Source organism: Medicago sativa, chromosome 8 (assembly GCF_051527215.1).
Source record: "Medicago sativa cultivar Bolivia chromosome 8, Bolivia_mono, whole genome shotgun sequence".
Classification (NCBI taxonomy): Eukaryota; Viridiplantae; Streptophyta; class Magnoliopsida; order Fabales; family Fabaceae; genus Medicago; species Medicago sativa.
Window position 1 is genome coordinate 94,267,430 of NC_140756.1, and position 26,849 is coordinate 94,294,278.

Genomic DNA, 26,849 nt, shown 5'->3' on the forward strand with positions numbered 1-26,849 from the left:
TACTACAGCATTATTCATGTATTACTTTTTCTAATTTGATTGTTGCTGGCAGGCAAACGACATCAGGCAATGAATGTTCCTAGTTTAAGTCTACAACTTTATGCAAGCAGCTGGTTAGTTGATAGATTTTATTCTAGCGTGAGGAACATTAGCAAGCAACATGATGGATCCTATCAATGGGGGCGCACTCTTGCTAACAAGCCAAATATTTGGCAATTCCTAAAATGAGTTAGTCATGTTCACAGTCAATAATGATAACAGCGAAATGAAGGCCAATCAGAAACCAATATTTGGCAATTCCTAAAAATGAGTTAGTCATGCTTCTATAACTACACTACTCACAACCTACACACGAAATTTGTGTTTTAAGAACATTACAATTAGATTGACTATTGGAAGATTATGATATGATATACAAAAGAGGTCAAGATGACTTGTTTCTTCGATGGGTTGATCCCTTAAGAAGACAAAGCCGCAAGCGTCTGCTGAGAGCCTCCAGCTTCTCAAATCTGTCACTCTTTGGTTTCTTTGCAACCGTTTCAGCTTTTTTCTTCTTCTTTTTACCCTTCTTCGGCTTCTTTTCATCTTCTTTTGAGTCTGATGATTTCTCTTTCATACTTCGCAAAGGTGTTGCAAATACCTTCACAGTATTCTGACATGACAAATAATGAATTAGCAATAAATACACATGAGTGGCACAGAAAACAGAACCCTATATAAACTAGCAGGCAAATTACTGTCACTTTGAGAATCATTTTCAATATACATCTGTCGTATAACGCCTCATTTTTAGAGAGGGAGCTTAAAGTATTTTTTCTCAAATGCGGAAACATGTCGAAGATTTTTCTTTCACACACTTAAAATCTTACATAAAACTTTCAAAGTTAAATTAAGCTTTACAAATAAAATCTTAAATCAATATTTGACTTCAAAGAAACTTTTAGCCTTTCCCCCAATTTCTACATCTTCTATTCTTGAAACCCTAACCTCCGTTGATCTTCCATCTTCAGTAAATAAGCTTCTTCACACTTGGAATGGAACGAGTTGCTGAAAATTCTACTTGTTTGTGGTTTTACCACGGTATTTTGTTGAAGAAAAGTGAGAATTTGAGAAATGGTGATTTGTGGCGTGAAGGGGTGAAGTTTGTGGTGATAGAGAACCGCAAATTTTGTGAACTCTGATTTCTAACCTTGCTATCTCCTATTTATAGCCATGATGTCAATTTACCATCTTACCCTTGGTCAATATTACCTATTCCCTTGGTGTCCTTTTTTTTTTTTTTCCTTTTTTAGTTTTGGACCTAAATTTGGTTGGCCTTGCTTATATATATTTCATGGTCTACTAATTAGTTTCTCCTCTAACTCACTTAAGTAGGTTAATGAAGGGTGTTAAGATATATTATAATTCTCTATTTATTGTAATTATATTGTAATTATGTTAGGAGTAATTAGTCTTTAGGACAACTTTCTTGTACTTGAAACACACAATGAATATACAAATATTTATCATATTCTCCTTGAGTTTCTACAAAGGGTAAGGTGAAGATTGGGAAAATGTGGAATATTAAATGTTGCTAGTAATGAATAAAGCAGAGAGAGAATACCTGAGAGAGCTTATCATCAGCACTTAAATCTGCACAAAATTCTTGATCACTGCCTCCTAATGAAGAACACCTGCCCCAACTTTCTCTATTTGAGCTTGTATATGAGCAACAATCTTCAATCTGGCCATTTAGCTTGCCCTAAAAGTCATTAATGGTCAAGTTCAAGTGAAGGAATATGCTAAAATTATAAAAATGTGGACTGAGTCTCCACACTTGTCAATTTTAACTTCAAACCAAAATGATGTCATCAACGACATAAGAAAGCCAGGCCAGGCTTACATAAAGCTAACAAAGACATGGACGATTCCAGAGTAAAACAACACTTAAAATCTCTTCACAACTATAACTATGATCTGTTGATCAGGGTAAGTCCTTTTCTTATAATAAACTACTCAATTCTAGCCACAAAAAGTCTACTAATGAAATAATTTACCCATTCAATCAAGACTTAGTTTTTAGAGTAGTGGGGAGATTCTGAATTTAAAAGTAAATAGTTCTTCACTTGTGAAAAAATCCTTGTAGGCGCACATAATTGTTTATGAAGAATATAATTTTAACGTAAGAAAGTTCTGAAAAAAGAAGTTACTATAAATGAAATTATAGATTAAAATATTCTAAATTAAGAAAAGTTAATCTCAAAGGCAGTTAATTTAGTCAATAAGTTTTTATCCACTAGCCACTCTTCGAACTTTGTCTATCAGTTCAGTGTATAATAGTTCCCATTCCGAAAGTAACCTTAAAATTGCATTTGCAGTTTTTTCAAAAAAATAAATAAATAAAATATAATTCACGAAATCGGTTTAGTAAATAAAATACTAGCAAAGGTACAGTAGGTAAGTGCTCTCACAGTCAAAAGCACCGTTCAATGTGTAGGAGGAATGTTGGCAGCTGAATCATTTCGATACACTCTTAAAACACACTTTGCGATTCGTTCATTACTTAAATAGTCAACATATTTTGAAGAACTTTGCAATTTGAGGTGAATAAATTGACTATATTAGAAAATGAACCAAAAGAATGTCCATAAGAGTGTGTTACTAGCATTCCTCTCGTGTAGATTTTAAAGTGCACTGATTGCTTTCAATACTGAAACCTACATGTAAAATAAAATTCCTGGACCATTTCTTAATTTCACAGACAATTCTATAAAGATAACCTGCACACTTGCGGCTTCATCAGGGCCAATTCCATCATTGTCATCTGTAGTTTCATCTTCAAGCAAGGGTGCCTACATTATAAGTAATGGATAAACTAAATAGAAAGTTTTTTTGGAAGAAAAAAATAGACAGAAGGTTAAGGCACCCTACTACATCAGTCAGGGGAGCAACTTCTGAAAGAAGTTCGCTAACTGATTTTGTTGCAGATATTGTTGGAAATGTAGAAGATGAACTTGCAGCATCAGTAGTTGCAGACCGCAGACTAGAGAGAATCTCGTATAATACGCTCTAGCATGAAAAAGAGAAAATTAGTTTCTGTTCTTCAAATAACACTATCATAATATTTCTAAGTCAAAAAACCTAAAACCATACTAATATAAAACAATGCCACAAAAAAGTAACAATAATAATTTATGGTAACATTAATATGATCTAACAAAAATTTATTTATAACCATATATAATCATGATAATGTTTCCAAAAACTGAAATGGAAGTTGAAACATTGAGCGCTAGTTATCATCGATCCGCCCCAGACATGATTAGAGGTTTCAGGCAAGTTAAGGCTAGGTATCTTATCACCTTTTTTTTGTTTTTCCATTTTGTTGATCTTGAGCAAGGTAAAATTATGGTTCGAAAAAAGTGTCACCAAGTTAATATCTTCAATTTTATTATTCTGATTAGTTTTTCTCAAGCCATATAACTTAAATATTACCATTTCGTTAGTTCACAAATAAAATAAACATTTAACTAAATTCTTTGAGGACCAGGCTTCTCATAAGTGCAGCTAATACTTCAATATAAATCAATATTTATTATCGATTTCGTTTGCTATTCTGATCATATTCTGCAATTAATAAAGTGAAGAAAGCACTGAATAACTAGTAGTGTGGAGGGTGCAATAATACAAAGAACATAATTTTTTTTGGGTTACACGAAGAACATAATTAAGTGAGCAGGAAATCAAGACAAGAAATTCTAAAGTTAAATACCTCATCCACACCGGAACCAAGTTTCAAATCCCCTAAATCATAATATTTCTCGAGCTTTTCAGCAATAGAGACTTGAGGAGGACGGAGGACATTGTAGAAGAAAATGGAAACTGAATCATAAAAGAATTGTGGCCGGGAGGAATTATGGTCGCCATCAAATTTAATGATATTTTTATCACCCTACAAATTCATAAACAGAAGTTAGATATTTTGGCTATTAAGGAGAACAAAATGCAGCTGCTTTAGAAAATAACAAATTCAGATATTTGTATTAAATTAATACCGCATAGGATTCTGAGATGAGATCAGAGTGATGCGGCTGAATGAATTTGTCATCACTTGCATGTCCAAATAAAACAGGAATGAATGTCTTCGGAGCAACCTGTACGCTTTAAAAGCATTAATTTAAGATAGAAATGGAAAGAAATGACTTTAAAAGCAATTCGTTTAACCTGAATAAAGCCTATTGTGGTTAGATTCGTCATTCATGATGAAAACAAAATATGATCGATGAAGGTCTACATAAATGTGTTCATAATGTTTTAATTTAAAAAAGATGCACAATTAATGCTTACCAGAACACAGTTCAATTTCATAATATCAAACTTTGCCTTCTTCTCAATAACCCGCCGCATGTATTGTACAGCCATTTTAACCTAATTGGGAGAAAATGCAACAAAATATCCGACTTAACAAACATACTAGACAATTCTAACTGACAGCTATAGGTCTTTACTATTTAGCTTAGATCCATGTTGCTCAAAAGTAACCAGCATAAAAGTTATAAAATCACGCAAACTAGGCAAAACAATACACTTCGCAGATCCAGTTCATTCATTCAATCAAACAATACACGGACATAAAGTCAACTAAAATCAAGATAAACACAGCTAAACCTAAAAGTAAATCCAATGCATATATAGTTGTATACCAATTTGGACAGTCGAGCTGAAAATCAAAATATGTGGGACAACCTACACCTACAGCTTAAAAAATAGTTCATGACCCCAAAAAAAAAAAAAATCTTTATGCATTGTGGTAGTTGAAATTCCCAGCTTTGGCCTAATTATACATGATACTAGTTGAAACTCTCGGCTTTGCTAGCTCTAATTTTTTTATTCATAAATAATGCATCCTGTGACAACCCCTTAAAAACAACCATGCAAAATAAAAGTATATTCTTTATTAATTAACGCCAAACTTGTCATGATTAATAATTCCCCAACTTTTGTTTTAACAATTTCCTAGTAAAAAAGAGCTATAATTATGAGAGGAAACCCTAGATCCAAAATAAAATCTTAATCAAAATTAAGTATATTCTTCAATCCTAGGGATTCCTTTTTCTTTACTTTCCATCTTAACAAAAAGGAAATTATTAAATTAAAACTTGCTGACACACCAAGTCCTACAAGCTAGAGGCTAGAATAACTTAAGCTCTTCCAGATTCCAGCAACAACTTATGAAGAATGTTTACAAATTACAATACAAATTAACAGCATATTAAGATGCAGTTACAACAATGCAATAATTTTCAAGTCTTTTACAATAAAGGGAGTTGGCAATACTTGGCATCCACACAGGGATACACGCACAGACACACACACAGACAGAGAGAGTACCGTGAACTTTGGAAGCCGGATTTTATAAACGTCCACAAGCTCCATCATGAGATTATATAAGTTTGAAAAGGCGCTATCCAATACCATTCCAGCAATAGAAGGGTCTTCGGCTCCATAAAGAAGGCTAAATCCCACAAAAGCAAAGTGAACATTAGATATTCTTTGTTTATAAGTCTGCTCATAATTAACATGTATACAGAGAAAATGTAAGGAGTGCAAGATACTGCAACACTCAGTATCTTGAACTATCAAAACTTATGAAAATACAAATTAAAAAGTTTAAAAAAAAAAAAAACATCAGTTCTTTCCCGCTTTATGTTTTTCCGATTTATAAAATGTTTAAAAAATATTTTTGTTTCAAACACAGGAATGCCTCAACAGTTTTGTCCACAAAGATGCATGGAGAGAAATAGATGTTGACAACACCCTTGACAGAAAACTTTAGTGGAATTATGTTAGAACAATATGTGAAAATCACCCATTGAGGTCCTTTCTTTTCTTGGTGAGATACATGTAGAAATTATAAAAGTACCAAAACAGCATAAATTCTTAATAAAATCAACAACAACCACCAAAACTTATCCCACTAAGTGGGGTTGGTTGCATAGACCAAACGATGCAATAATGTTCTATCAAATGCCATATATATTTCTATCTAACTTTTGATGAAAAAATCAATTTTAAAAAATTCATTAGAAGATGTAATACCTAGTAACTGCGCCCATTGACCTCCCCCATAAACCTATACGGGATATTTGTTTGTTGCTCCTCAAATGCGACACCACAATCTTCAGATCATCTTTCTACCACACAAAGGAATGGTCAAAAGGAGTCTAAAAATCTCTTGCACGTGAAATTGTAACGGTAACATTCAACTAGACAAAGCATTACAATCTACAGAAATATGCAATAATAAAATACAGAAATTAATTACACAAAAAACACATTCATAAAGAGGCAAGTTACTTCAAGCCAACTAAGGATAATATGACATAGTCTCCATCAGATAAGCCTGACCCCGAGAAGACAAGGGTAAAAACAGTAGTATTTGTGTAATTAATCGAACAAATAAACACATTCACAAAGAGGTAACTTACTTCGTGCCAACCAAGGCTGACATAGTCTCCATCAGATAAGCCTGACCCCGAGAAGTCAAGGGTAAAAACAGTAATATTTGATGGCAAGAGAATTACAGCCGCTTCATTGGCATCTGCCCTACATCCACTGCATCATTTAACACAAGTACACATATCAAAAGGGGAACAAAGACTATGTCATTTTGATGAAGTAAATGTTCAAAAAATAATATTTATGATCATAATTCAGAACCAATAGCAGTGGCCATAAAAGTAACACATACCTGTTTCCATGGCAATATATAACACAAGGAAGAGAAGTATCTTCAGGAAAAGGAAAAGGGAGATAATGACTACACTTCAAGGTATAGCCTCTGGCATTCTTGAGCTGCACAATTACAAAATAGATAAATCTAGCAGTACATACGCAAACAATTGGAATCGTGATGTACCTTCCATATATAGGCAACAATAATTGCAACAACCCATAAAATAAATACTCGATACTTGCCTCTAAATCCTGCCTTTGGTAGGTTCTACCAGCAAGAGAGAATTCCTTTTCCCACAGATACTGATCCGGGTTATAGTCCGCCCTGTGTATGTGGCAAAGTATAAACACCCAAACTGTAACTCAATTTGCAAGATGAAATATGATCACATGTTGAGACTTGAGAAATGGATGTTGAGGCACTTATATGATTGTTTACAATAATTAAATGCAGAGAAAAAAATAAAAAAAAAAAAAACAATAGTTGACGTCTATAATGAGAACTATCTAACATGGTTCTTTGAAGATTGTTGGAACATATTCTTGAACAATAACCAAAACTTTTTGAAATAGTATGGGGTTTGAACCATGTTCAGTTTGAGCACAGTATAAAAAGAATTTCAACCAAATCAAAAGAAGATAAACATAATAGTTCAAAAACTTACGTCCCTATTGACCTCTTAGTGAAGAAAGAAACATCATATTAACTTGTTTGGATAAACTACTTATAGCACAAGCGCTTATCATGATAAGAGCTTATGTATAAGCTTGCATAAGCTATTTTATAGCAAAGGATAAAATAACGTTAAATTGTGTTTTGTGTATGCTGTAAGGTATTTTAATAAGCTATATTGGAGGACTTAGGAAAATAAGTTGAAAAAAGCTTATGAAACTGTCATAAGCTGTTTTCATAAGTTCTTCCAAACAATCTCACAAAACTTATGGCATAAGATAAGCTGCTCAAATAAGGCAATCCAAATTTGATGAATAAAAAAGAATAATAATACCTGGGAGGGCGAATAACGAAATTGATGAATTGCTCAATCATCTTGTATCTATCTTATAGCCACTTGGCGTCATGAAATGAATGAGCTTAGCTTACAGTTAGAGTGAAGTCTGTAAGAAACACACACAAATATAATAAAATTCTCCAATCTCTCTTTCTTCACAACTCAAAAAGTCAAATTGGTAGTATTTATGAAGTTGAACTCAAGCTAAGCTATAAATGTCCAATTCCTGTGAGAAGTTTAAAAGAATCCCGAAAAATGAAAAAGTAGTAGTTTCAGATCCAAATGGCGTTCCCTTAAAAGTAGTATGACATTGACAGCAATGATTGTGAACAAGCAAGTTTATGAAATATGGAGACACGCAAATATCAGAGATGAGATGAGATCCCAAATGATGAAAAATTGACGCACATTTTCGACTTTAATCTTTCTTGGCTTGGGAACAGACAAAAAAGGAAAAGAAAGAAAGTAAAAAAAAACAACTTTACTTACTTAACGAAATGAAATGAAATGAAAAGGGTGGGCCAAAGTCTGAGCTAAGCTACCACCACCACCAAATAAGCTGAGAAGAAGTATGGTTAGAGAGGAATGAACAGAAAACAAGATTTGTATTGATGTTGTTATCTGCTACTTTCAAAGATTCACAGACACACCAATTCAATTCCAAGAACACCAAACACCTCAGCCAGCTGTCCTTTCTTTCCCTCTTATCAATTTATTCTTTTTTATTTCTTATGTTTCATGTTATGTTATGTTAATAAAAACATGGTGTAAGATTGCAATGTTTAGCTTCATATAAACATTGCATGATATAATACTCTTAATAAAAATTGTTTAATTTTTAAAAATTGATTAATTGTATTAATTTTGATGATCAAATTAATATTATTTACTAAAATACATTTATTAGTTATAGTTTTTTTTTAGGGAAATTTATTAGTTATAGTTAGTAGAGTGGTTAAATTGGATAAAATTCAATAAATAAGAGTATAATGGTGGGAAAAAAATAATAAATGTAGCATTGATATTCTAAAGTGACACTTATTTTGAGAAAAGATATGTGGACATAAGTATTCTGGAGACTTGAATATAGCCATATTTGTATGCATAGATATTTTGTCGTTTTATGCTATTAACAAGGATTATGTAAGTTTGTTCACTAATTCATCATTTTTGTTGTTAGCAATTTCGAATTTGTATTGTATCGATGTACTTTATCGATTTGAATGAATGAATATTATTTATTTTTGTCAAAAATAATATTTAAAAAAATGTTAAAAAGATAATTATTTTGAGACAGACGGATAGAGTATACGTAAAAGTTGTGTTCGAATTCCAAACATCTTGTTTTATTTTTAAAAGAAAAACTAAAATTGAATTATATATAGTCAAGCGACTTTATTTTCTCCGTAAAAGAAGTGGCAGAGAAACAAACACAAAAGGAATGTCAACATCAAATTATGGTATAAGTCACCAACAAGATTCAAACATTTTTTTTTATGGTATATTTCAAACAACCTATTTATTTATTTTAAAAGGTGAATTTTTAGTCATTAAGTTACTTGATGAGAAAATTAAAAAATTCTTTTAACAATTCCATTGAGTAAGAAAAGCATTATTGTCTTAATTAAATACTATACCTTTTTACGGGTAAGTAGCATATATTTATTTAAAATATTTTTTAATAAAAATCTGTTTAGGTCATGTCTTGAGAATGCTTTTAAGATTGGCATTTATAGCCATAAGCGGGTTGGATAAGTCCTCTATTTTAAGCATTTAGTTATTTTGTTAGTTTCGAGTTTAATTTTTGAGTGTTTTTCTTCTTCTTCTGGGTTTGGATGAAAAATGCGAAGGTTTGATTATGAAGATGGTGAACTAGGGGTGAATGTTAACGTTTTTCATAAGATTTAATGGAATTGACTTATTTGGTGGATGGAGGAAACTTGACCAAATTGAAACAAAAATTATTTATGGGACCAACTTGAAAACTCATAATTAGTTAATGGATTGGTTATGTACGTTAGCTTTTATTTTTAGTCTTTATAAATGTACTGACTTTTCATTTTATTCACTCTGAAATTTTCCTTAGACTTTTAGTCTATATAAAATTTACAATCACAACTTTTGATCCCTATTTTTAAGTCAGCTTATGTATTTTTTTTGATGAAATTGTGCATAAATTTATAGAATATTGTGAAAATCTGTAAAAAAAAAAATGAAGTAGATTTTTTAAACAAAACATGAATTAAATATGAATTTTTAACTAAAAAAAATATAAAAATTCATATTTAATTATGTTTTGTTAAAAAAATTCTAATTTATTTTGGGAGAAGTTGTTATTATAATATTATAATTTTTTGCAAAATTTTTATTTAAAAATATGAATTCCACACATAAATTTACTTAAAAGAAGGAATAAAAAATAAAGAAGAAAATTACTTAAAAGAAGAAAATTTGTTAAAAAAGTTACTTGATAAGAAAATTAAAAAAAATTTAGATAGATTATAACAAAAAGTTAATATATTTACTAGTACCAAAAAAAAATTAATCCAAAAAAAACAAACACCTTTTCGTGAGAGTAGCATTTTTTTCGATAAGAGAAAGGTAGATAAAGAAAAGGAAAAAAAAAAAAAACACGAACCCACTACTCCTCCTTGACAGAACAGAACGTCTGCACGGAGTTGGCTGAAGTCAATGGTATGTATGCTATTCATATTCTTCTAACATGCGCCTTCCTTGTTCGATCTATTACTCAACTCATTATTATGTTTCGTTCATTTGAATTTTTTTGAACAAGGAAAACGCAAGTGTAGTTGTAGTTGAAGAAGAAGAACAAGAAAAGCTGATCCTGTATTCGTATTGGAGAAGTTCATGTTCCTTCCGAGTCCGAATCGCTCTCAACCTCAAAGGTCTCAAATATGAGTACAAATCAGTTAATCTGTTGAACGGAGAACAATCTCATCCTCGTTAGTTCGTTCCTCTCTTCTTTTCCTTACTCCGTATTTATTTATAGCATCTCAATTTCATTACAACATTTTTTTTATTTATTTCATTTTCATATCTTTCAGATTTTCTCAAGCTCAACCCTGTTGGTTTTGTTCCTGTTCTCGTCGATGGCCCTGCTGTTATTTTTGACTCTTTCGCTATTATCATGGTAAGTCTCACTCCTTTTCTAAAAATCTACAATGTCTGTTTCATTTTCATGATTTCTATCTATGCATTGCTCGCAGTATTTGGAGGATAAGTATCCTCAACAACATCCTTTGCTCCCTACTGATATTCACAAAAGAGCTATCAATTTCCAGGTAACTAAGTATATAGTGCAGTGTTTTCTTTTTCACTGTAAGTTGGATAATATATATGTAATCAAATTTGAATCTCATTCTCCTGTTCAAATTCATGTTCTGGAAATGGATTCTCTTCTATTGATTTCATCCACAGGCTGTCAGTATTGTTTCTTCATCAATACAACCTCTTCAAAACCTTAATACCCTGGTATGTATGTCACATCTTACTTCTTCAAAATTTTAGGTTGTTTTGTTCTTTTTTTAAAGGAAGCAACCGTTTTGTGGGTTTAGAGTGCATATGATAAGTTCATTGTTATTTTGCTTTTCTATTTGCAGAAGTACATTGAGAAAAAAATTAGCCCTGATGAAAAACTTCCATGGGTCCAGAGTGTAATTAGAAAAGGCTTCACAGGTGAGATTAAACTAATTTCCTCATCAATTGCTTTAGACAGGGATTGATAAAAATAGTAGCAAAAGATACAGTTTCATAGTTAATGTCATGCATTGATTCAAAGTTAAACAGTTTAATCAAAATTGTCTATGATAACATATCACTTTTTTCAAGAAGTGTGATAACGGATCATTAATTAAGAAACCAAGGTTTACTTTCTCAATTTTAACGTAATAGATGCTTTTGGTCCAAAAGTGAAGCACCAGAAATTTCATCTAGATGCCATGGAAATGGGGCGGAACATATGATGATAACCAAATTTATCTTCCAGATCAACCCTAAGTAGCTAGTTCATGAGACTATATCAACCAACTGTATCGCTGATAGTTGATATCTATCTCCAGGATCTCAACTGTTTTGAATAATCAACTGCTTATAAAAGATTGTGTTAACACTTATGACTTAACAGTGCAAATATGATTTTGTACCTAACAAAAAAAGTGGATCTTTTGATTGGTCAAAGGCATAGCTAGTAATGTTAATGGTCGAAGAAAATATTCACTGTGGTATTTTGTCCTCATTCATGTTTTTTATTTATTTGCAAATGTTAGTATAGTTGGTATTATGTTGGGGGTGGGGATCAAATCATAGACCTTACCACTCCACTTCTTAAACTCCCCGCCCAACCACCAAGTCAAATCTTATATCCTCTCCTTTATTGATAGGAAATACTTCTTGCTAGACACAGTTATTGTTCTGTTTATGTTATGTCCCTCCTTGCTAGAATAAGTTTCAGTGTGTTGTTGGCTTAATATAATTGAATGTATTTACAATTGAATGTATTTCAGCACTTGAAAAGCTATTGAAAGAACACACTGGGAGGTATGCTACCGGAGACGAAGTTTTCATGGTATGTTGCTAATCATCGAAGTTTGTTTGTTTGAAAACTAGTAAAGGAATAAATAACTCCTGTCAAAAGGGTCAAGTTGCCCAATCTTTGCTAGCGCGATAAACCATATGAATGTCTGATCATTGTTGTATAATGTAATAAATGTATTTATCATCTGCTATTTTATAATATAATGCAATTCAACTCCAAAGTCAATGATGCAAGTTTTTGAAAACTAATAAGGTTAGCTGTAGGAACAGACACTAGATTTGCATCTTTTGTGGAATATATTGTCGGCTGAGTTATGTATAATCTAACATGTTCATTATCATTTGCAGGCGGATATATTTTTAGCACCTCAGTTACATGCTGCATCTAAGAAATTTAACATTGACATGGTAGTATTCTATGGTCTCGTGTATATTTTATGCATATCTAATGAAATGTATAGTGTATTGTTGTGGGGCCATTACTACAACTTCTTTGATCAAGATGCATCTTTACTGTTTTCCCTATTATGATTAAAATTTTAAGCAAGGCAGTTTTAGCCTTGTGTTTTGTTCCCAATCGAAACAAATATAGGCTGTTACCTAAATGCCTTTGCATATTTACTTGAACTTGTAGTTGATTTAGATTGAATGACTGTGTCAACCTTCGTTCCATGCTCTTCAAATCAAGCAAATAATATGAATGTGTAAGATGAGTTAATCTCAGTCTTAGTTCTGATCTGTTTAATTACCAAATTTCTCAAAAGTGCACTACTTTATTGCTTTTACGGGTCGTCGGCTGTTGGTGAAGTACATGCAACTAACATTTCAAAGATAAAACTGGGCATTCAATCAGAAAGAGGATGCATTAATAAGAGGGTGTTCAATATGGATAAAACCAGTCATTGTCAAGCTCTCTAAAATTTTGAAACCTGTTATTTTCTATAGTGAAATATTATGTCATGTCAAATTGCATTGCCCAAATTCATCAGATGACTTACATTTCCCTTAATTGTCCAAGCAGAATGAGTTCCCTACTCTATCAAGACTACACGAGACATATTACGAGATCCCAGCATTCCGGAGGCTTTGCCAGAGAATCAGCCAGATGCAGTAAGCTAGCTGAGTCAATAATTGGGGACTGGGTAGTGACTCCTAAAGCACATGATGAATTTTTAGAGCTACCATTTATTATTTCTCTAGTTTATGAATGTGTTATTAATCTGCACTATGCTGCCGGTTCTGATTAGTTTTTTTTTTTGTATGTTTTTGGCACAGTTTGTAATTTTCAGTGCTTGACTTGATTGATGGATAACATAAATGCGACCTGATGTTAGGTTTGAGATATCGCAGCTGGACCTACTGATTTAGAATCTTGTTGAATTTGCCTCCAGATTTAGTATTTGTAATGGTATACAATACTTAGGGTCATGCTAGCAAGTGTCTTAAGGACATTGTTTCAAAAATCTATAATAGAAATTTTTTTTGTCTTAGAAATACAAATCAAACTATTCTCAGAGTAATTATTACATCACTTTTCTATACAAAAGTTATCTATTTTGGCTCCTTAAACAATGTCAGTCATTTGTTACTAGCATTTTCCAGCAATAAGGTTGCCACGTGCAATTAACTACCACCATTTCTTTTTCTATGCCTCAATTACGATTTTCAATTTTTCACATATATTAAGAAAACGATGTAGTGTATTTTATAGCTGTCAATTTGTATGTAAAGTCTCTCAACTTAGCCTGTCCATGTGTTTGGGGCCAAAAAGTTACTTTTTAGATTAATTGAATAACTCATGTATTTGGTCTGACCAATTACACGAATTATTCAATGAATCTAAAAAATAACTTTTTGCTTATAATAGTGATCGGAATGAGTATTGTCTTATCACAACAAATCTTGTTACCATAAAGATGAGTAGCTACATCTCCCCCTTTTGCACCAGCTAGATAGCGTGGAGAGAATTAGAGTAGCACATGACATTTTTGAATCTTGCCTCCCAACAAAGGAGGATACCTTGCAACAAGGCCATATCTCGGTAGCCAACATAACCACAAATGAAGCTGCCATTATGATATCTCATCAAACACCAAATCAAGCAATCTCTGAGATTTGTCCGAGAATACAAAGTGGAAACTATGGATACGAGGAAATTAAACACTAGGATTAGACTTATGGACCGAATCACCAATTTATCTACTTGTTGTACATGATCCGTGCAATACTATGACTTCAAATATAAACACTTTTTTGGGGGGAAAATGTCTATATAAATTGCATTAGAAATTACCAGATACATTTACAGTATTATTGTTTTCAAATATGAAGCACAAATATGGACACGAACGTCAGACAAGACATAGACACTGACACCGACAATGTTAATAATTTGAGAAAATCACATAATTCAGTGTATATGTGTCGGTGTCGTGTCAGTGTCAGACATGTGTCGCCTAATTCGAAAGAGTGTCCGTGCTTCATAGCCGCTTATTAATATTACTCGATGTCTTGAATGATGAGAAGTCAAAATTAAACACTTATCCATATAAAAGAGTATTTAGAAACATCTATACATAAAATGAAAACATTAAATACGATACATATATGTGAGGCTTAAAAAAAAGGAACAGAACTACGGAAGTAGTAAATTGCCCATGGAAAACCTTATTGTTACATAAAGTATTGTATATCGTTACAAATTCAACCAGCTGCTGAATCAGTGGGTCCTGCTGCAACTTCTCCAACCTAACATCAGGTCACATTTCTGTTGTCCATCAATTGAAATCAAGCATTGAAAATTACAAACTGGGACAAAGATAATCAAAACCGGCATAATGTAGATCATTGACAAATTCATAAACTAGTGAAATAGTAAATGGTGGCTCTAAATATTTATCATGTGCTTTAGAGGTTCACTTACCAGTCCCAAATTACTGACTCAGGTAGCCTGCTGCATCTGGTTGATTCTCTGGCAACGTCTCCCGGAATGCTGGGATCGCATAATATGTCTCGTGTAATCTTGATAGAGTAGGGAACTCATTCTGCTTGGACAATTAAGGGAAAAGTAAGTCATGCGATGAATTTGGGCAATGCAATTTGATACATGACAGGAGATTTCACTATAAAAGATTTCAAAACTTTGAGAGTTCCGCAATGACTGGTTTTATCCATATTGACCAGTTTATTTTTGAAACCTTCACCAACAGCCAACGAGTGGTGCAGGCAAGCAAGTCATGACTCATGCACTTCATCTTTTGTCCAACTCCGAATTTTTTTAATCAAACAGATATGAACTAAGACTAACTCATCTTACACATTCATATTATTAGCTTGATTTGAAAAACACTAAATGAAACGCTAACACTAATTCAAAATCTAAATCAGCTAATAGCTCAAGCAAATAGGCAAAGGCCGGAGGCATTTAGACAACAGCGGATATATGTTTGGAGTTGGACAAAACACAAGGCTAAAACTGCCTTGCTTGATGTTTTTATCGTAACAGGGAAACGGTGAAGACACATCCTTGATCAAAGAAGCTGTAGTAATGGCACCACAGAAATACAAGCCATACATTTCATTATATACATGAGACCATAGAATACTACCATGTCAATGTTGAATCTCTTAGAAGCAGCATCTAACTGAGGGGCTAAAAATATATCCGCCTGCAAATGATAATGAACATGATAGATTATACATAATTAAGCCGAAAATATATTCCTAAAAACATGCAAATGTGCTTGTTCCTACAACTAACCATATTAAGTTTCAAAAACTTGCGATCATTAACTTTGGAGTTGGATTGCATCATATTCTAAAATATCGGAGGATAAATATATTTATTACTTTATACATCGGTGATCAGCCATTTGAATAGTTGGCATTGCTAGCCAATATTTTTGGGCTACTGGACCCTTTTGAAAGGATTTATTTACTCCTTTTATTAGTTTTCAGATTTTGCCATTTCAAAAAAAAAAAAATTAGTTTTCAGACGACCAAACTCCAATGATTAGCAACATACCATGAAAACTTCGTCTCCAGTAGCATATCTCCCAGCGTGTTCTTTTAATAGCTTTTCAAGTGCTGAAACACATTCAATTTTAGATACATTATATATTAGATTAATCCAACAACACACTGAAACTTGTATCTAGTAAGGAGGGACATAAACAAAATATTTTTAACCAGTAAAGGAGAGGATGTAAGGTTTGGGTTGGGGTAGAGAAGTTAAGAAGTGGAGTTACAAGGAGGTCAATGATTTGATCCCCCCACCCCCAAAGCAGTAATACCAACTACAGTAGCATTTGTTATTAAAAAAGAGGAGCGAGGACAAAACACCACAGTGAATATTTTCTTCAACCATTAACATTAAATGCCACTCTGGCAAAAGATAGTCAAGACCCGAGTGTTGCAGCTAACAAATGTTCTTTCCACCAGGGATACAAACTATGCCTTTGACCAATTTTATGATCCACTTTATTTTGTTAGGTAAGTTACATTCATTGTTTTTACTTACTAGAGGGGCTTTTGAAGTTCTCCTCCGTAAACTTGGAAGCTCAAAAGGGGGTGACGGAATTCGGATCACGGGTCTATTATGTTAATATAGAAAGTTGTAAACTGTGGAACTTTTTGTGAGCTCATTGACTGACTGGCCCATGTTTTACCTATTTGGTTTTGTATCAACAGTGTATACTTGCTGTATTTGATATGCATAAAGAAAGTGTTTTCCTGTTGCTTAGAAATTCTAAATGGCAGCACATGTATGGTTTGTGAATTTCTCAATAGTTTTTTTATTTCTCTTATTAGGTCCTTTGTTTACTTCTTCATTTGCATATCACAGTGCTCTTGAAATTCTAATGGGAGTATTACTAGTTTTTTTCTGTGACATTTCTTTATATCATTCATTTCAAAGTTCAAACAGGTACTAAATATAAATTTCATTTTCTCTGGCAGGCTTATGTGCTGAAGTCATTCACGTCCCTTGTTTTACCAGGGAGTTCAATCTACTTTAATTCAATCCGAGAAGTGTAAGTTATCTGTGTTTCCGTATTTATCTGTTTACTTTTGTTGCTGATATTTAGATGAATATCTCTTTCATATATACATATATATTTCCTTCCTGTTTCATGGTTAAACATGTTGGTTGTGATTTAGGTGATTAAACGATTACCAGTGATATATCATATACTGCATCATGGAAATTTAAGGCCCTAGGCGTATCTTTCTGTTGAGAAAAGTGTACATGTTGAGGTCTCCAGTCTGTTACCGTGCTCTAGATATAGTCCTCATTCACAGGATAAAAAGTGCATCTAGTCCTTAAAGTTCATTGTTTATTCTTGGAGTATATCTCAAAATTTGTCCTTGGAGTACTTTAACTTTTCTAAGGATACAACTAGCGATTTTCTGCTGCTGCAGCAGAAGTTCTTACCCATGCAATCACTAGAGTGGAAAGATTATTCCCCCCAGCATTTATTATTTAACATGATTTCATTCTATTGTACATTCTTTTGCTAATCAGCCAACTTTTAGTTCACCCTGCTAATTGTTGTCTGTCCTAGATTTGAAATTATAATGAATTTTGAGATATATATTGATTAGCTAAGTGCAATGCGTTGATCATTTTATCTTGTCTATTGTTTCATATATGAAGCTTCGATCATTTGTGGGTTGGTGGTCCTGGATCAATTGTTATAGGTTTGAGTGGTCGGGTTCTGAAGCCATCAGTTTGTCTGATGACTTGTTGCTTTCCTCCTATACCATTGGATGGGCGAGTTTGCATCCGATTTCAGATTTTTGGATTAAATGCTGTTGTGCCTGAAAATGGTTATATATATGCCTAGACACTGATCTTTTGAATGTTTTACATAGTTTTTTTTTTTTTAGTTACATTTTTTTAACTGTTAGAGGCTAGGATGACATATGTGACCCACAATATGGAAATATGCTTTATAGATTATTGGAAAATCACCTAGACATCCCAAACATACCGTGATACAGAGTTGTACATAGTTGCATGATCATCATTTCATAACTAATTTTTATTTCTCACTTCTAAACTTATATTGTAGGCATTTCATACGTAAATGCAACTTTTGGTTCTTCACTTTTGGACCAAAAGGATCTATAAAGTTAAAATTGAGAAAGTAAACCTTGTTCATTTGATGATCCGTTATCATATGCAATATGCTAGCATATTAGAATAAACTCTTTAACTTTGAATATATGCATGACATAATTGAGTGGCATTAGCTATGGAACTATATCTTTTGCTACTATTTTTATTGGTGAGGAAATTAGTCTAATCTCACCTGTGAAGCCTTTTCTAATTACACTCTGGACCCATGGAAGTTTTTCATCAGGGCTAATTTTTTTCTCAATGTACTTCTGCAAATAGAAAAGCAAAATAACAATGAACTTATCATATGCACTCTTTAAAAAAAGAACAAAACAACCTAAAATTTTGAAGAAGTAAGATGTGACATACATACCAGGGTATTAAGGTTTTGAAGAGGTTGTATTGATGAAGAAACAATACTGACAGCCTGTGGATGAAATCAATAGAAGAGAATCCATTTCCAGAACATGAATTTGAACAGGAGAATGAGATTCAAATTTGATTACATATATATTATCCAACTTACAGTGAAAAAGAAAACACTGCACTATATACTTAGTTACCTGGAAATTGATAGCTCTTTTGTGAATATCAGTAGGGAGCAAAGGATGTTGTTGAGGATACTTATCCTCCAAATACTGCGAGCAATGCATAGATAGAAATCATGAAAATGAAACAGACATTGTAGATTTTTAGAAAAGGAGTGAGACTTACCATGATAATAGCGAAAGAGTCAAAAATAACAGCAGGGCCATCGACGAGAACAGGAACAAAACCAACAGGGTTGAGCTTGAGAAAATCTGAAAGATATGAAAATGAAATAAATAAAAAAAAAAAGATTAATTAAGCATACAAGGTTGTATGTAATGGGTTAGTGGGCAAGGAAAAAAAGAGAGGAACCAACGAACTAACCAGGATGATATTGTTCTCCCTTAAAAAGATCAACTGCTTTGTACTCATATTGGAGACCTTTGAGGTTGAGAGCAATTCGAGCAATTCGAACTCGGAAGGCACATGAACTTCTCCAATATGAATACAGAATCAGCTTACTACTAATACTATTATGTTGTTGTTCTTCACTTGCACTTGCACTTGCCTAGTTTGAATCAACAAAACATAATGAGTAAGTAAATAGATGAATCAAAGAAGAAGATGCAAAGCATACCATTGAGATTGAGTTGCTGCTAAGTGCCGTGCTTAAACTTCCAACTTCAAACAAACCAGAGTAGAGTAGACTCTACGGGTTTGGTCTTTTTTTCTCTTTTAAAAATCATATATAATTGGACTCTATACATTTTTAGATAACGCGGGCAGAGTCAATTATTGAGTTTAACAAAACTCTCTCAAACATTCACTTTCCAATATTTACCATACAAAACTTACATGACTCCCACTATTCATGAAACGAGTCTCACTTTATATAAATCGACTCAATGAAAGATAAAGTGTTTTTGGCACTGATCATAGACCATCCTCAATGGTAGATCTTATCTCCATAAGATTTGTACTTAATAGGTAACTGGGGAGAAAATATTTATGGGTACTTAATGAGTTGGAGGTCTCAGCCAAAACTTCCCTTTATATGTGGATCTCATTTGTCTTTAATATTAAAAAATTGAAATGTAATGATAGAGTTATTGATAGAAGATTAGTGTGTCTCGTTTAAGAAATTTATATGAGATGTTGGATTAGAGGGAATGAATGTTTATTAGATACTACTATTAAAAAATTATAAGCGAGTGAGATATATACATGTGACTCATTTAAATACTCAAAAACGAGTTTCTCCATTATGGATGCTCTTGTAAGGACAACTTATAAACTTGTAAGACGATAATAGATTTGTTTGGTAACAATTTCTTCTCACCACTTTATAAATTCATTCAATAAAAGATAAATTTTTATTTTTATTTTTAGAGGAACTTGTAAAGTTTGCCGATAAACTACTTCAACTCTTCAAAGATAAAATACTTAGTTGCAATCCCAAATTAAAAGTATTTGAGCACGTACACATAACTAATAAAATTTAAAAGAGAAATAATTTATTATTTTACTTTTAAATTTTATCATCTATATGTTTGTCTAAATAAATTTTATCTGTTCCCGTGAACTTATATCAGTTGGTAAGGACAATACATAATTACATAATATATGCAAGGTTCGGGGTTCGAATCCCGGACACCACCCAAAAAAAATTATCTAGGTTTCCTAAAAAAAATTATCTAAGTTTTTTTTGTAAGTTTTTTTTGTGGTGGCTGGGATTTGAACCTCAGATCTTGCATATGTTATGCATTGTCCATTACCAATTGAGCTAAGCTCACGAGGACAAGACATCGAGTTTTGTGACATTAAATTTTAAGCAGCATTTGAATTTATATTTGATGGACACCCCAACGTCCATACATGCCTGTGGCATTTTTTGTTGACACATTCAACATCAAAACAAAACAAGTCTTTTTTCTATCTCATTGAACTCCAAATTTCATCTTCTTATCCATAGTCATCTCTCCTCTGCTGCTCTTTGATAAGTAAGACTTTATTAAAACAATTAAAAACGGTAACTTTTTTATTAAAAACAACAATTACTTGTTAAAATTACTACTCCGTATATATTTAATTTAATACAAGAAGTGTACAAACATACTATTTATTTAGAGTATGCAAAATTACATAAATAAATATCGAGAAATGATATTTGTACATCCACTTTTTGACAACTTTCTCTCTCATACTCACATTATATTCTTATTCTCTCTCTATTGTTTTGAATCAATGAAAAGAGAGAAAATAAAAGTTGTCATTAAAGTTGTCCAAAATGATTGTCCATATATCACTACTCATAAATATCTAAAAAGGATATAATAAAAAGAAAAAAACAGCAACAACTAGTATTCAGGTTCGAAGTTGGAAGTTTAAGCACGACACTTTAGGACCGGCAGAAGCAGAAGCAACTCAATGGTATGTTCGTTTTGCTTTCTTTCTTTCTTCTAACATGCGCCTTTTTTATTTTTATTTTTATGGAACTGATTATGTTTCATTGATTTGAATTTTGAACAAGGCAAACGCAAGTGTTATTGTTGAAGAAGAACAAGAACAACAGCTGATCCTGTATTCGTATTGGAGGAGTTCGTGTTCCTTTCGAGTCCGAATCGCTCTCAACCTCAAAGGTAGGTCGCTTCCCTTTTTAACATCAATTCAACACTTTATTCAATCAAATTCTTCTATAAATAATAAAATCATTAATATTCTTCAAAATTTTAACGATTCTGATAAAAAAAAAAAAAAAAACAAAAGACTCATGACATGAGTGTTAAAAAAAGAAGAAAGAGCGGAAGATTGTCACAGAGATAGAGTGTATGTAAAAAAAAACAAATCGGAATTTATTAGAGAGAGCGATACATCAAATTTATTGGAAAGAGACAGAGTGCATGCAAACGAAAAATTGGAAGAATTCATTGATGGATTAAAACGAGAGTATAACAAGGAAAAAAAAACTCTAAAAAATCCACTATCTCAGTTGGAGTGTACTATTTTAACGACACTTAAAAAAGGGAGTACCAATTAAAGAAAGGGTCATGTTCATGTTAACCCGTGCCAGCCCGGACACTGGTTAAGGATACCAAAAAAAGGAAACTTTTTTGACTTTTTATAGATTGATTACACAATTTTCAATGCAATAACTACTATATAATTTTATTTTTTAGTATCCGGGGGCACCGGTTAGCATTTCCCTTAAAGAAATTAAGACTCACTTTAACCTTTACATTCATTCATTCATTCATTCAGGTCTCAAATATGAGTACAAAGCAGTTAATCTGTTGAAGGGAGAACAATCTCATCCTGGTTCGATCCTCTCTTTTTTCCTTACCCCTAACCTATGTCATAATTTATAGTATCAATTGCATTACAACATTTTATTTATTTTTCACATCTTCAGAGTTTCTCCAGCTCAACCCTGTTGGTTTTGTTCCTGTTCTCGTCGATGGCCCTGCTGTTATTTTTGACTCTTTCGCTATTATCATGGTCAGTCTCACTCCTTTTCTAAAAATCTACAATGTCTGTTTCATTTTCATGATTTCTATCTATGCATTGCTCGCAGTATTTGGAGGATAAGTATCCTCAACAACATCCTTTGCTCCCTACTGATATTCACAAAAGAGCTATCAATTTCCAGGTAACTAAGTATATAGTGCAGTGTTTTCTTTTTCACTGTAAGTTGGATAATATATATGTAATCAAATTTGAATCTCATTCTCCTGTTCAAATTCATGTTCTGGAAATGGATTCTCTTCTATTGATTTCATCCACAGGCTGTCAGTATTGTTTCTTCATCAATACAACCCCTTCATAACCTAAATCTCCTGGTATGTAAGCCATCTCTTTTTCTCTCTCTCAAAATTATAGGCTGTTTTGCTGTTATTTAAAAGGGAGAAAAGGAACAAACCAACCATTTTGTGGATTTACAGTGCATATGATAGGTTTATTGATATTTTGCTTTTCTGTTTGCAGAAGTACATTGAGGGAAAAGTTGGCCCTGATGAAAAACTTCCATGGGTCCAGAATGTAATCAAAAAAGGCTTCACAGGTGAGATTAGACTAATTTGCTCACCAATAGCTTTAGAAAGAATTTATAAAATTAGTAGCAAAAGATATAGTTCCATCATTAGTGTCAATTATGTCATGCATTTATTCAAAGTTAAAAAATTTACTCTAATAACTAGCATACTGTGTATGATAACAAATCATTAAGAGAACAATGTTTACTTTCTCGATCCTTTTGGTCCAAAAGAGAAGTAGAAGTTTCATCTAAATGGCATGGAAATGAGGTGGTCTTCATTAATTAAAACTTTTTGCTTTATTCTTAATGAAACACATACGAAATTTGGCTATTACAATGGCAATATGAACTTGAATATAGTTGTCAATGCGATGAGAGCAATTGGGATTTTACTATTTGAGCACTACATTTCTTGATAAACATTTGGACTTAATCTGTGGAGTGAACCAGAAATAAGAAGAGAAACCAAAATAAAATAAAAATAGGAACATATGAGGATAACCAAATTCAATCTTTCGTAAGTTGGTAGTTCATGTGAATATATCAACCAGTTGTCTTGCTGGCAGAGGATGTCTATCTCCTTTAGGACCTCAATGATTTTGAACCTAACAAATGGAGTGAATCTTTCGATTGGTCAAAGGTATACTAGTAGACCTGGTGGAAATAACATTTGTTAGCTTGAGCATTCAGGCGTTGACTATCTTTCAACAGACTAGCACATGATATTAATGATTGAAGAAAATATTCACTGTGTTATTTTGTCCTCACTCCTTTATATTTTTATTTTTATGAATGACAAATGTTAGTATAGTTAGTAATATGTTGGGAGTGGGGATCAAACCATTGACCTCTGTATCACTCCACTTCTTGATTTCCCCACCTCGACCATCAGGCCAACCTTATATCCCGTGCTTCACAGATAAATTTTTTTTTGTTTGTTAGGTCCCTACTTACTAGAGATAGGTTTCCTTACTAGATACGAGTTTCAGTGTGTTGCTGGCTTTATCTAATCCAATATTTTTATAATTGAATGTGTTTCAGCCCTTGAAAAGCTATTGAAAGAACACACTGGGAGGTATGCTACTGGAGACGAAGTTTTCATGGTATGTTGCTAATGATTGGAGTTAGTTCTGTTAAAAGGGTCCAGTAGCCCAAAATTTTTGGCTAGCAATGACAACTATTCATATGTCTGATCACTGATGTATAATGTAATAAATGTATTTATCTTCTGATATTTTAAAATTATAATGCTATTCAGCTCCATGTCATAGAGGAAGACCTAAGAGGTAGAGGAAGACCTAAGAAAACTATTAGAGAAACCATTAGAAAAGATTTAGAGGTCAATGAGTTGGATCCAAATATGGTCTTTGATAGAACATTATGGCGGCATTTGATCCATGTAGCCGACCCCACTTAGTGGGATAAGGCGTTGTTGTTGTTGTTGTTGTTGTAATGCTATTCAGCTCCAAAGTCAGATCACAAGTTTTTGAAAATTAATAGGGTTAGCTGTAGAAACAAGCACTAGATTTGCATCTTTCTTGGAATATATTTTTGGCTTAATGTTGTCTATCATAGTTATATATAACCTAACACGTTTATTATCATTTGTAGGCGGATATATTTTTAGCACCTCAGTTACATGCTGCATCTAAGAGATTCAACATTCACATGGTAGTATTCTATGGTCTCGATATATTTTTGTGCGGGAATAAGGGGTTGTAATGAAACATATGGCTTTTATTGCTGTGGTGCCATTACTTTAGCTTCTTTGATTGAGGATGTATATTCACTGTCTTCCCTGTCAGTTTTAGCCTTGTGTTTTGTTCACACTCCTTTGGCCATTGCCTATTTGCTTAAGCTTTTAGTAGATTTAGATTCAATGATTGTGTCAGCCTTTCATTTTGTGTTCTTCAAATGAAGCTAATAATATGAATGTGTAAGATGAGTTAATCTTAGTATTAGTTCTGATCTGTTTGATTTTAAAATTTTGCAAAAGTACATGGTTTTTTTGCTTTAACCACTTGTTGGCTGTTAGTGAAGTACATGCAATCAACGTTTCAAAGATCAAATTGGTCATTCAATCAGAAAGAGGATGCATTCATTTAAGGGGGTTGAAATATTTTGTCATGTATCAAATTGCATTGCCCAAATTCATCACATGACTTACTTTTCCCTTAATTGTTCAACCAGAATGAGTTTCCTATTCTATCAAGATTACATGAGACATATTATGAGATCCCAGCATTCCGGGATGCTTTGCCAGAGAATCAGCCAGATGCAGTAGGCTAGCTGATTCAATAATTTGGGGCTGGTAAGTGACCTCTAAAGCATATGATAATTTTTTAGAGCTGCCATTTATTATTTGAATAGTTTATGAATGTGCAATAATCTACACTATGCCGATTTTTTTCTCTCTCTTGGTTATCTTGGCACAGTTAGTAATTTTCGATGTTTGATTTTAATTGCTGGATATCACAGAAGTGCAACCTCATGTTAGGTTGGAGAAATTGCAGCAGGACCTACTGATTTAGCAGCTGGTTGAATTTGTAACAAAGATACAAGATACTTTATGTAGCAATAAGGTATCCAAGTGTAATCTATTGCACGTATGTGTTTGATAATCCTAGTGTTTAGTTTCCACATCGTATTCTCGGTCAAATTTGTTTTTATATCTTTTGGTGGAATTGTGTTTATAGATGTTTTTAACATCTAATGGAAAAAAAAACTTTGGTAATTGAAAGAATAAAGATAATAAAAAATGGAGAGGGTCTTGACTCAATGTTTTATAGTCCATCTCTACCTCTAATTAATGAGTAAAGATCTTCTTCATTTGCTTAAAATAAATGGATAATGTCATTTGGTGAGAGATAAATACAAAAAAGTATGTAGTGGGTTCTACCATTATTAATTATTTATGGTTTTTACAAACTTTTTTGTGTTTTATTTCTTTAAATTGGAGAAATGAAGAGACTAAAAAATAGAGAGATCTTAGCTCCTGATTATTGGACTATCATCTTCTTTGCAGAGCTACTACCTCGAATTTTGGACAATTTTATCATGCATATACATATTGCACTCAAACACCCAATTTATTGATTGTTTCGTGGATAATGCTTCGAAGTTAATTAAATCTGCATTTTATTTTATTTTCCTTCATAATTTCCCATTGTCCAGATAATAGATTATATTCAGTCACAGGTGTTTGGGTGTTGATGTAAATAGACTCACTGAGCTTTTTCGATTGCAATTTCTCATTGCCGAGCTAATTTTGCAAGCTGTTATTTGACCATTGTTCTCACTATCAAAAACCACGAGTGATTCACCACTCACTAAAACTAGATTTCCGGCGCAGCGGCTGAGAGCAAGGTTATTAGGCGGTGATGGTTGGGGCCTTGAGGGGATGGGGTCATTTACTGGGCAGTGGGACGAACGGCGGCCGTTGCAGCAAAGGTTGAGTACCGATGGTGGTTGGTCGTTTGAGAGAGATATGTGGGGTTTCAAGTTTCGCTCTTTGTTTCGGTCGCATGTGGCATTGTTCAATTAAAAGAGTGTCGTGTCATATTAGTGGGTGTGTTCAAGGGCGTGTGATCCCAACATTACTCTTATTTTAATTTAGGGAAATGCTAACAAGTGTTTTAGTAGGATACTTGTTTTTTTTTTTTTTTTTTTGGTACAGATTAGGATACTTGTTAAGAAGCTAAAGAATAAATTTTGTTTTTGAGATTGATGCATTCAACACATTAAAATTTTAAAAAAGTAACTTTTTCTATTTAAAACTTACCAATTATTTCTATTTTAGAATCTTTAAGAAGTGCCCTAACATATTTGTTAGGAAGACCCTTTAATTTATAGACTAGTTATTTGATTCAATTTTTGAGTTGGACAAGGGGAGTGG

At 32.8% G+C, this 26,849-nt stretch overlaps 4 protein-coding genes across 15 annotated transcripts; 2 read left to right on the forward strand and 2 right to left on the reverse strand.

Annotated features, from left to right (window-relative positions):
- Positions 1-190: 190 nt before the first annotated feature.
- On the reverse strand, positions 191-8,455 carry LOC146903591 (uncharacterized). 5 transcript variants are annotated; one of them, XM_085739086.1, is made up of 14 exons: positions 8,214-8,455; positions 7,722-7,830; positions 6,958-7,039; positions 6,731-6,834; positions 6,468-6,594; positions 6,079-6,173; positions 5,371-5,494; positions 4,327-4,407; positions 4,035-4,133; positions 3,752-3,931; positions 2,911-3,048; positions 2,760-2,831; positions 1,604-1,741; positions 191-652 (listed from the first exon to the last, which is right to left on the reverse strand). In XM_085739086.1, exons 2-14 carry the CDS (start codon positions 7,760-7,762, stop codon positions 425-427), a joined length of 1,509 nt encoding a protein of 502 aa, XP_085595212.1. In that variant the 5' UTR covers positions 7,763-7,830; positions 8,214-8,455; the 3' UTR covers positions 191-424. The 5 variants fall into 5 exon arrangements, with proteins under 5 accessions (XP_085595212.1, XP_085595214.1, XP_085595211.1 ...); XM_085739088.1 differs by having other exon boundaries at positions 7,722-7,950; XM_085739085.1 differs by having other exon boundaries at positions 6,731-7,039; positions 8,218-8,455.
- Positions 8,456-10,290: 1,835 nt separating this feature from the next.
- Positions 10,291-13,648, forward strand: LOC146903592 (glutathione S-transferase zeta class-like). 3 transcript variants are annotated; one of them, XM_085737339.1, is made up of 10 exons: positions 10,291-10,418; positions 10,519-10,687; positions 10,790-10,875; positions 10,952-11,026; positions 11,163-11,216; positions 11,345-11,420; positions 12,248-12,309; positions 12,627-12,686; positions 13,300-13,388; positions 13,554-13,648. In XM_085737339.1, exons 1-10 carry the CDS (start codon positions 10,416-10,418, stop codon positions 13,558-13,560), a joined length of 681 nt encoding a protein of 226 aa, XP_085593465.1. In that variant the 5' UTR covers positions 10,291-10,415; the 3' UTR covers positions 13,561-13,648. The 3 variants fall into 3 exon arrangements, with proteins under 3 accessions (XP_085593465.1, XP_085593467.1, XP_085593466.1); XM_085737341.1 differs by lacking the exon at positions 12,627-12,686 and having other exon boundaries at positions 13,300-13,420; XM_085737340.1 differs by lacking the exon at positions 12,627-12,686.
- A 1,146-nt stretch (positions 13,649-14,794) lies between these two features.
- LOC146903593 (glutathione S-transferase zeta class-like) lies at positions 14,795-19,643 on the reverse strand. Of its 4 annotated transcripts, none has more exons than XM_085737333.1 (10): positions 19,562-19,643; positions 19,309-19,492; positions 19,111-19,196; positions 18,960-19,034; positions 18,770-18,823; positions 18,590-18,665; positions 16,303-16,364; positions 15,887-15,946; positions 15,202-15,322; positions 14,795-15,026 (listed from the first exon to the last, which is right to left on the reverse strand). In XM_085737333.1, exons 1-9 carry the CDS (start codon positions 19,562-19,564, stop codon positions 15,212-15,214), a joined length of 711 nt encoding a protein of 236 aa, XP_085593459.1. In that variant the 5' UTR covers positions 19,565-19,643; the 3' UTR covers positions 14,795-15,026; positions 15,202-15,211. The 4 variants fall into 4 exon arrangements, with proteins under 4 accessions (XP_085593459.1, XP_085593458.1, XP_085593460.1 ...); XM_085737332.1 differs by having other exon boundaries at positions 14,795-15,045; XM_085737334.1 differs by having other exon boundaries at positions 14,795-15,086.
- A 1,643-nt stretch (positions 19,644-21,286) lies between these two features.
- LOC146903594 (glutathione S-transferase zeta class-like) lies at positions 21,287-25,733 on the forward strand. 3 transcript variants are annotated; one of them, XM_085737336.1, is made up of 11 exons: positions 21,287-21,354; positions 21,455-21,563; positions 22,183-22,239; positions 22,334-22,419; positions 22,496-22,570; positions 22,707-22,760; positions 22,906-22,981; positions 23,996-24,057; positions 24,566-24,625; positions 25,145-25,265; positions 25,433-25,733. In XM_085737336.1, exons 1-10 carry the CDS (start codon positions 21,352-21,354, stop codon positions 25,241-25,243), a joined length of 681 nt encoding a protein of 226 aa, XP_085593462.1. In that variant the 5' UTR covers positions 21,287-21,351; the 3' UTR covers positions 25,244-25,265; positions 25,433-25,733. The 3 variants fall into 3 exon arrangements, with proteins under 3 accessions (XP_085593462.1, XP_085593463.1, XP_085593464.1); XM_085737337.1 differs by having other exon boundaries at positions 25,452-25,733; XM_085737338.1 differs by lacking the exon at positions 22,496-22,570.
- The last annotated feature ends 1,116 nt before the right edge of the window (positions 25,734-26,849 follow it).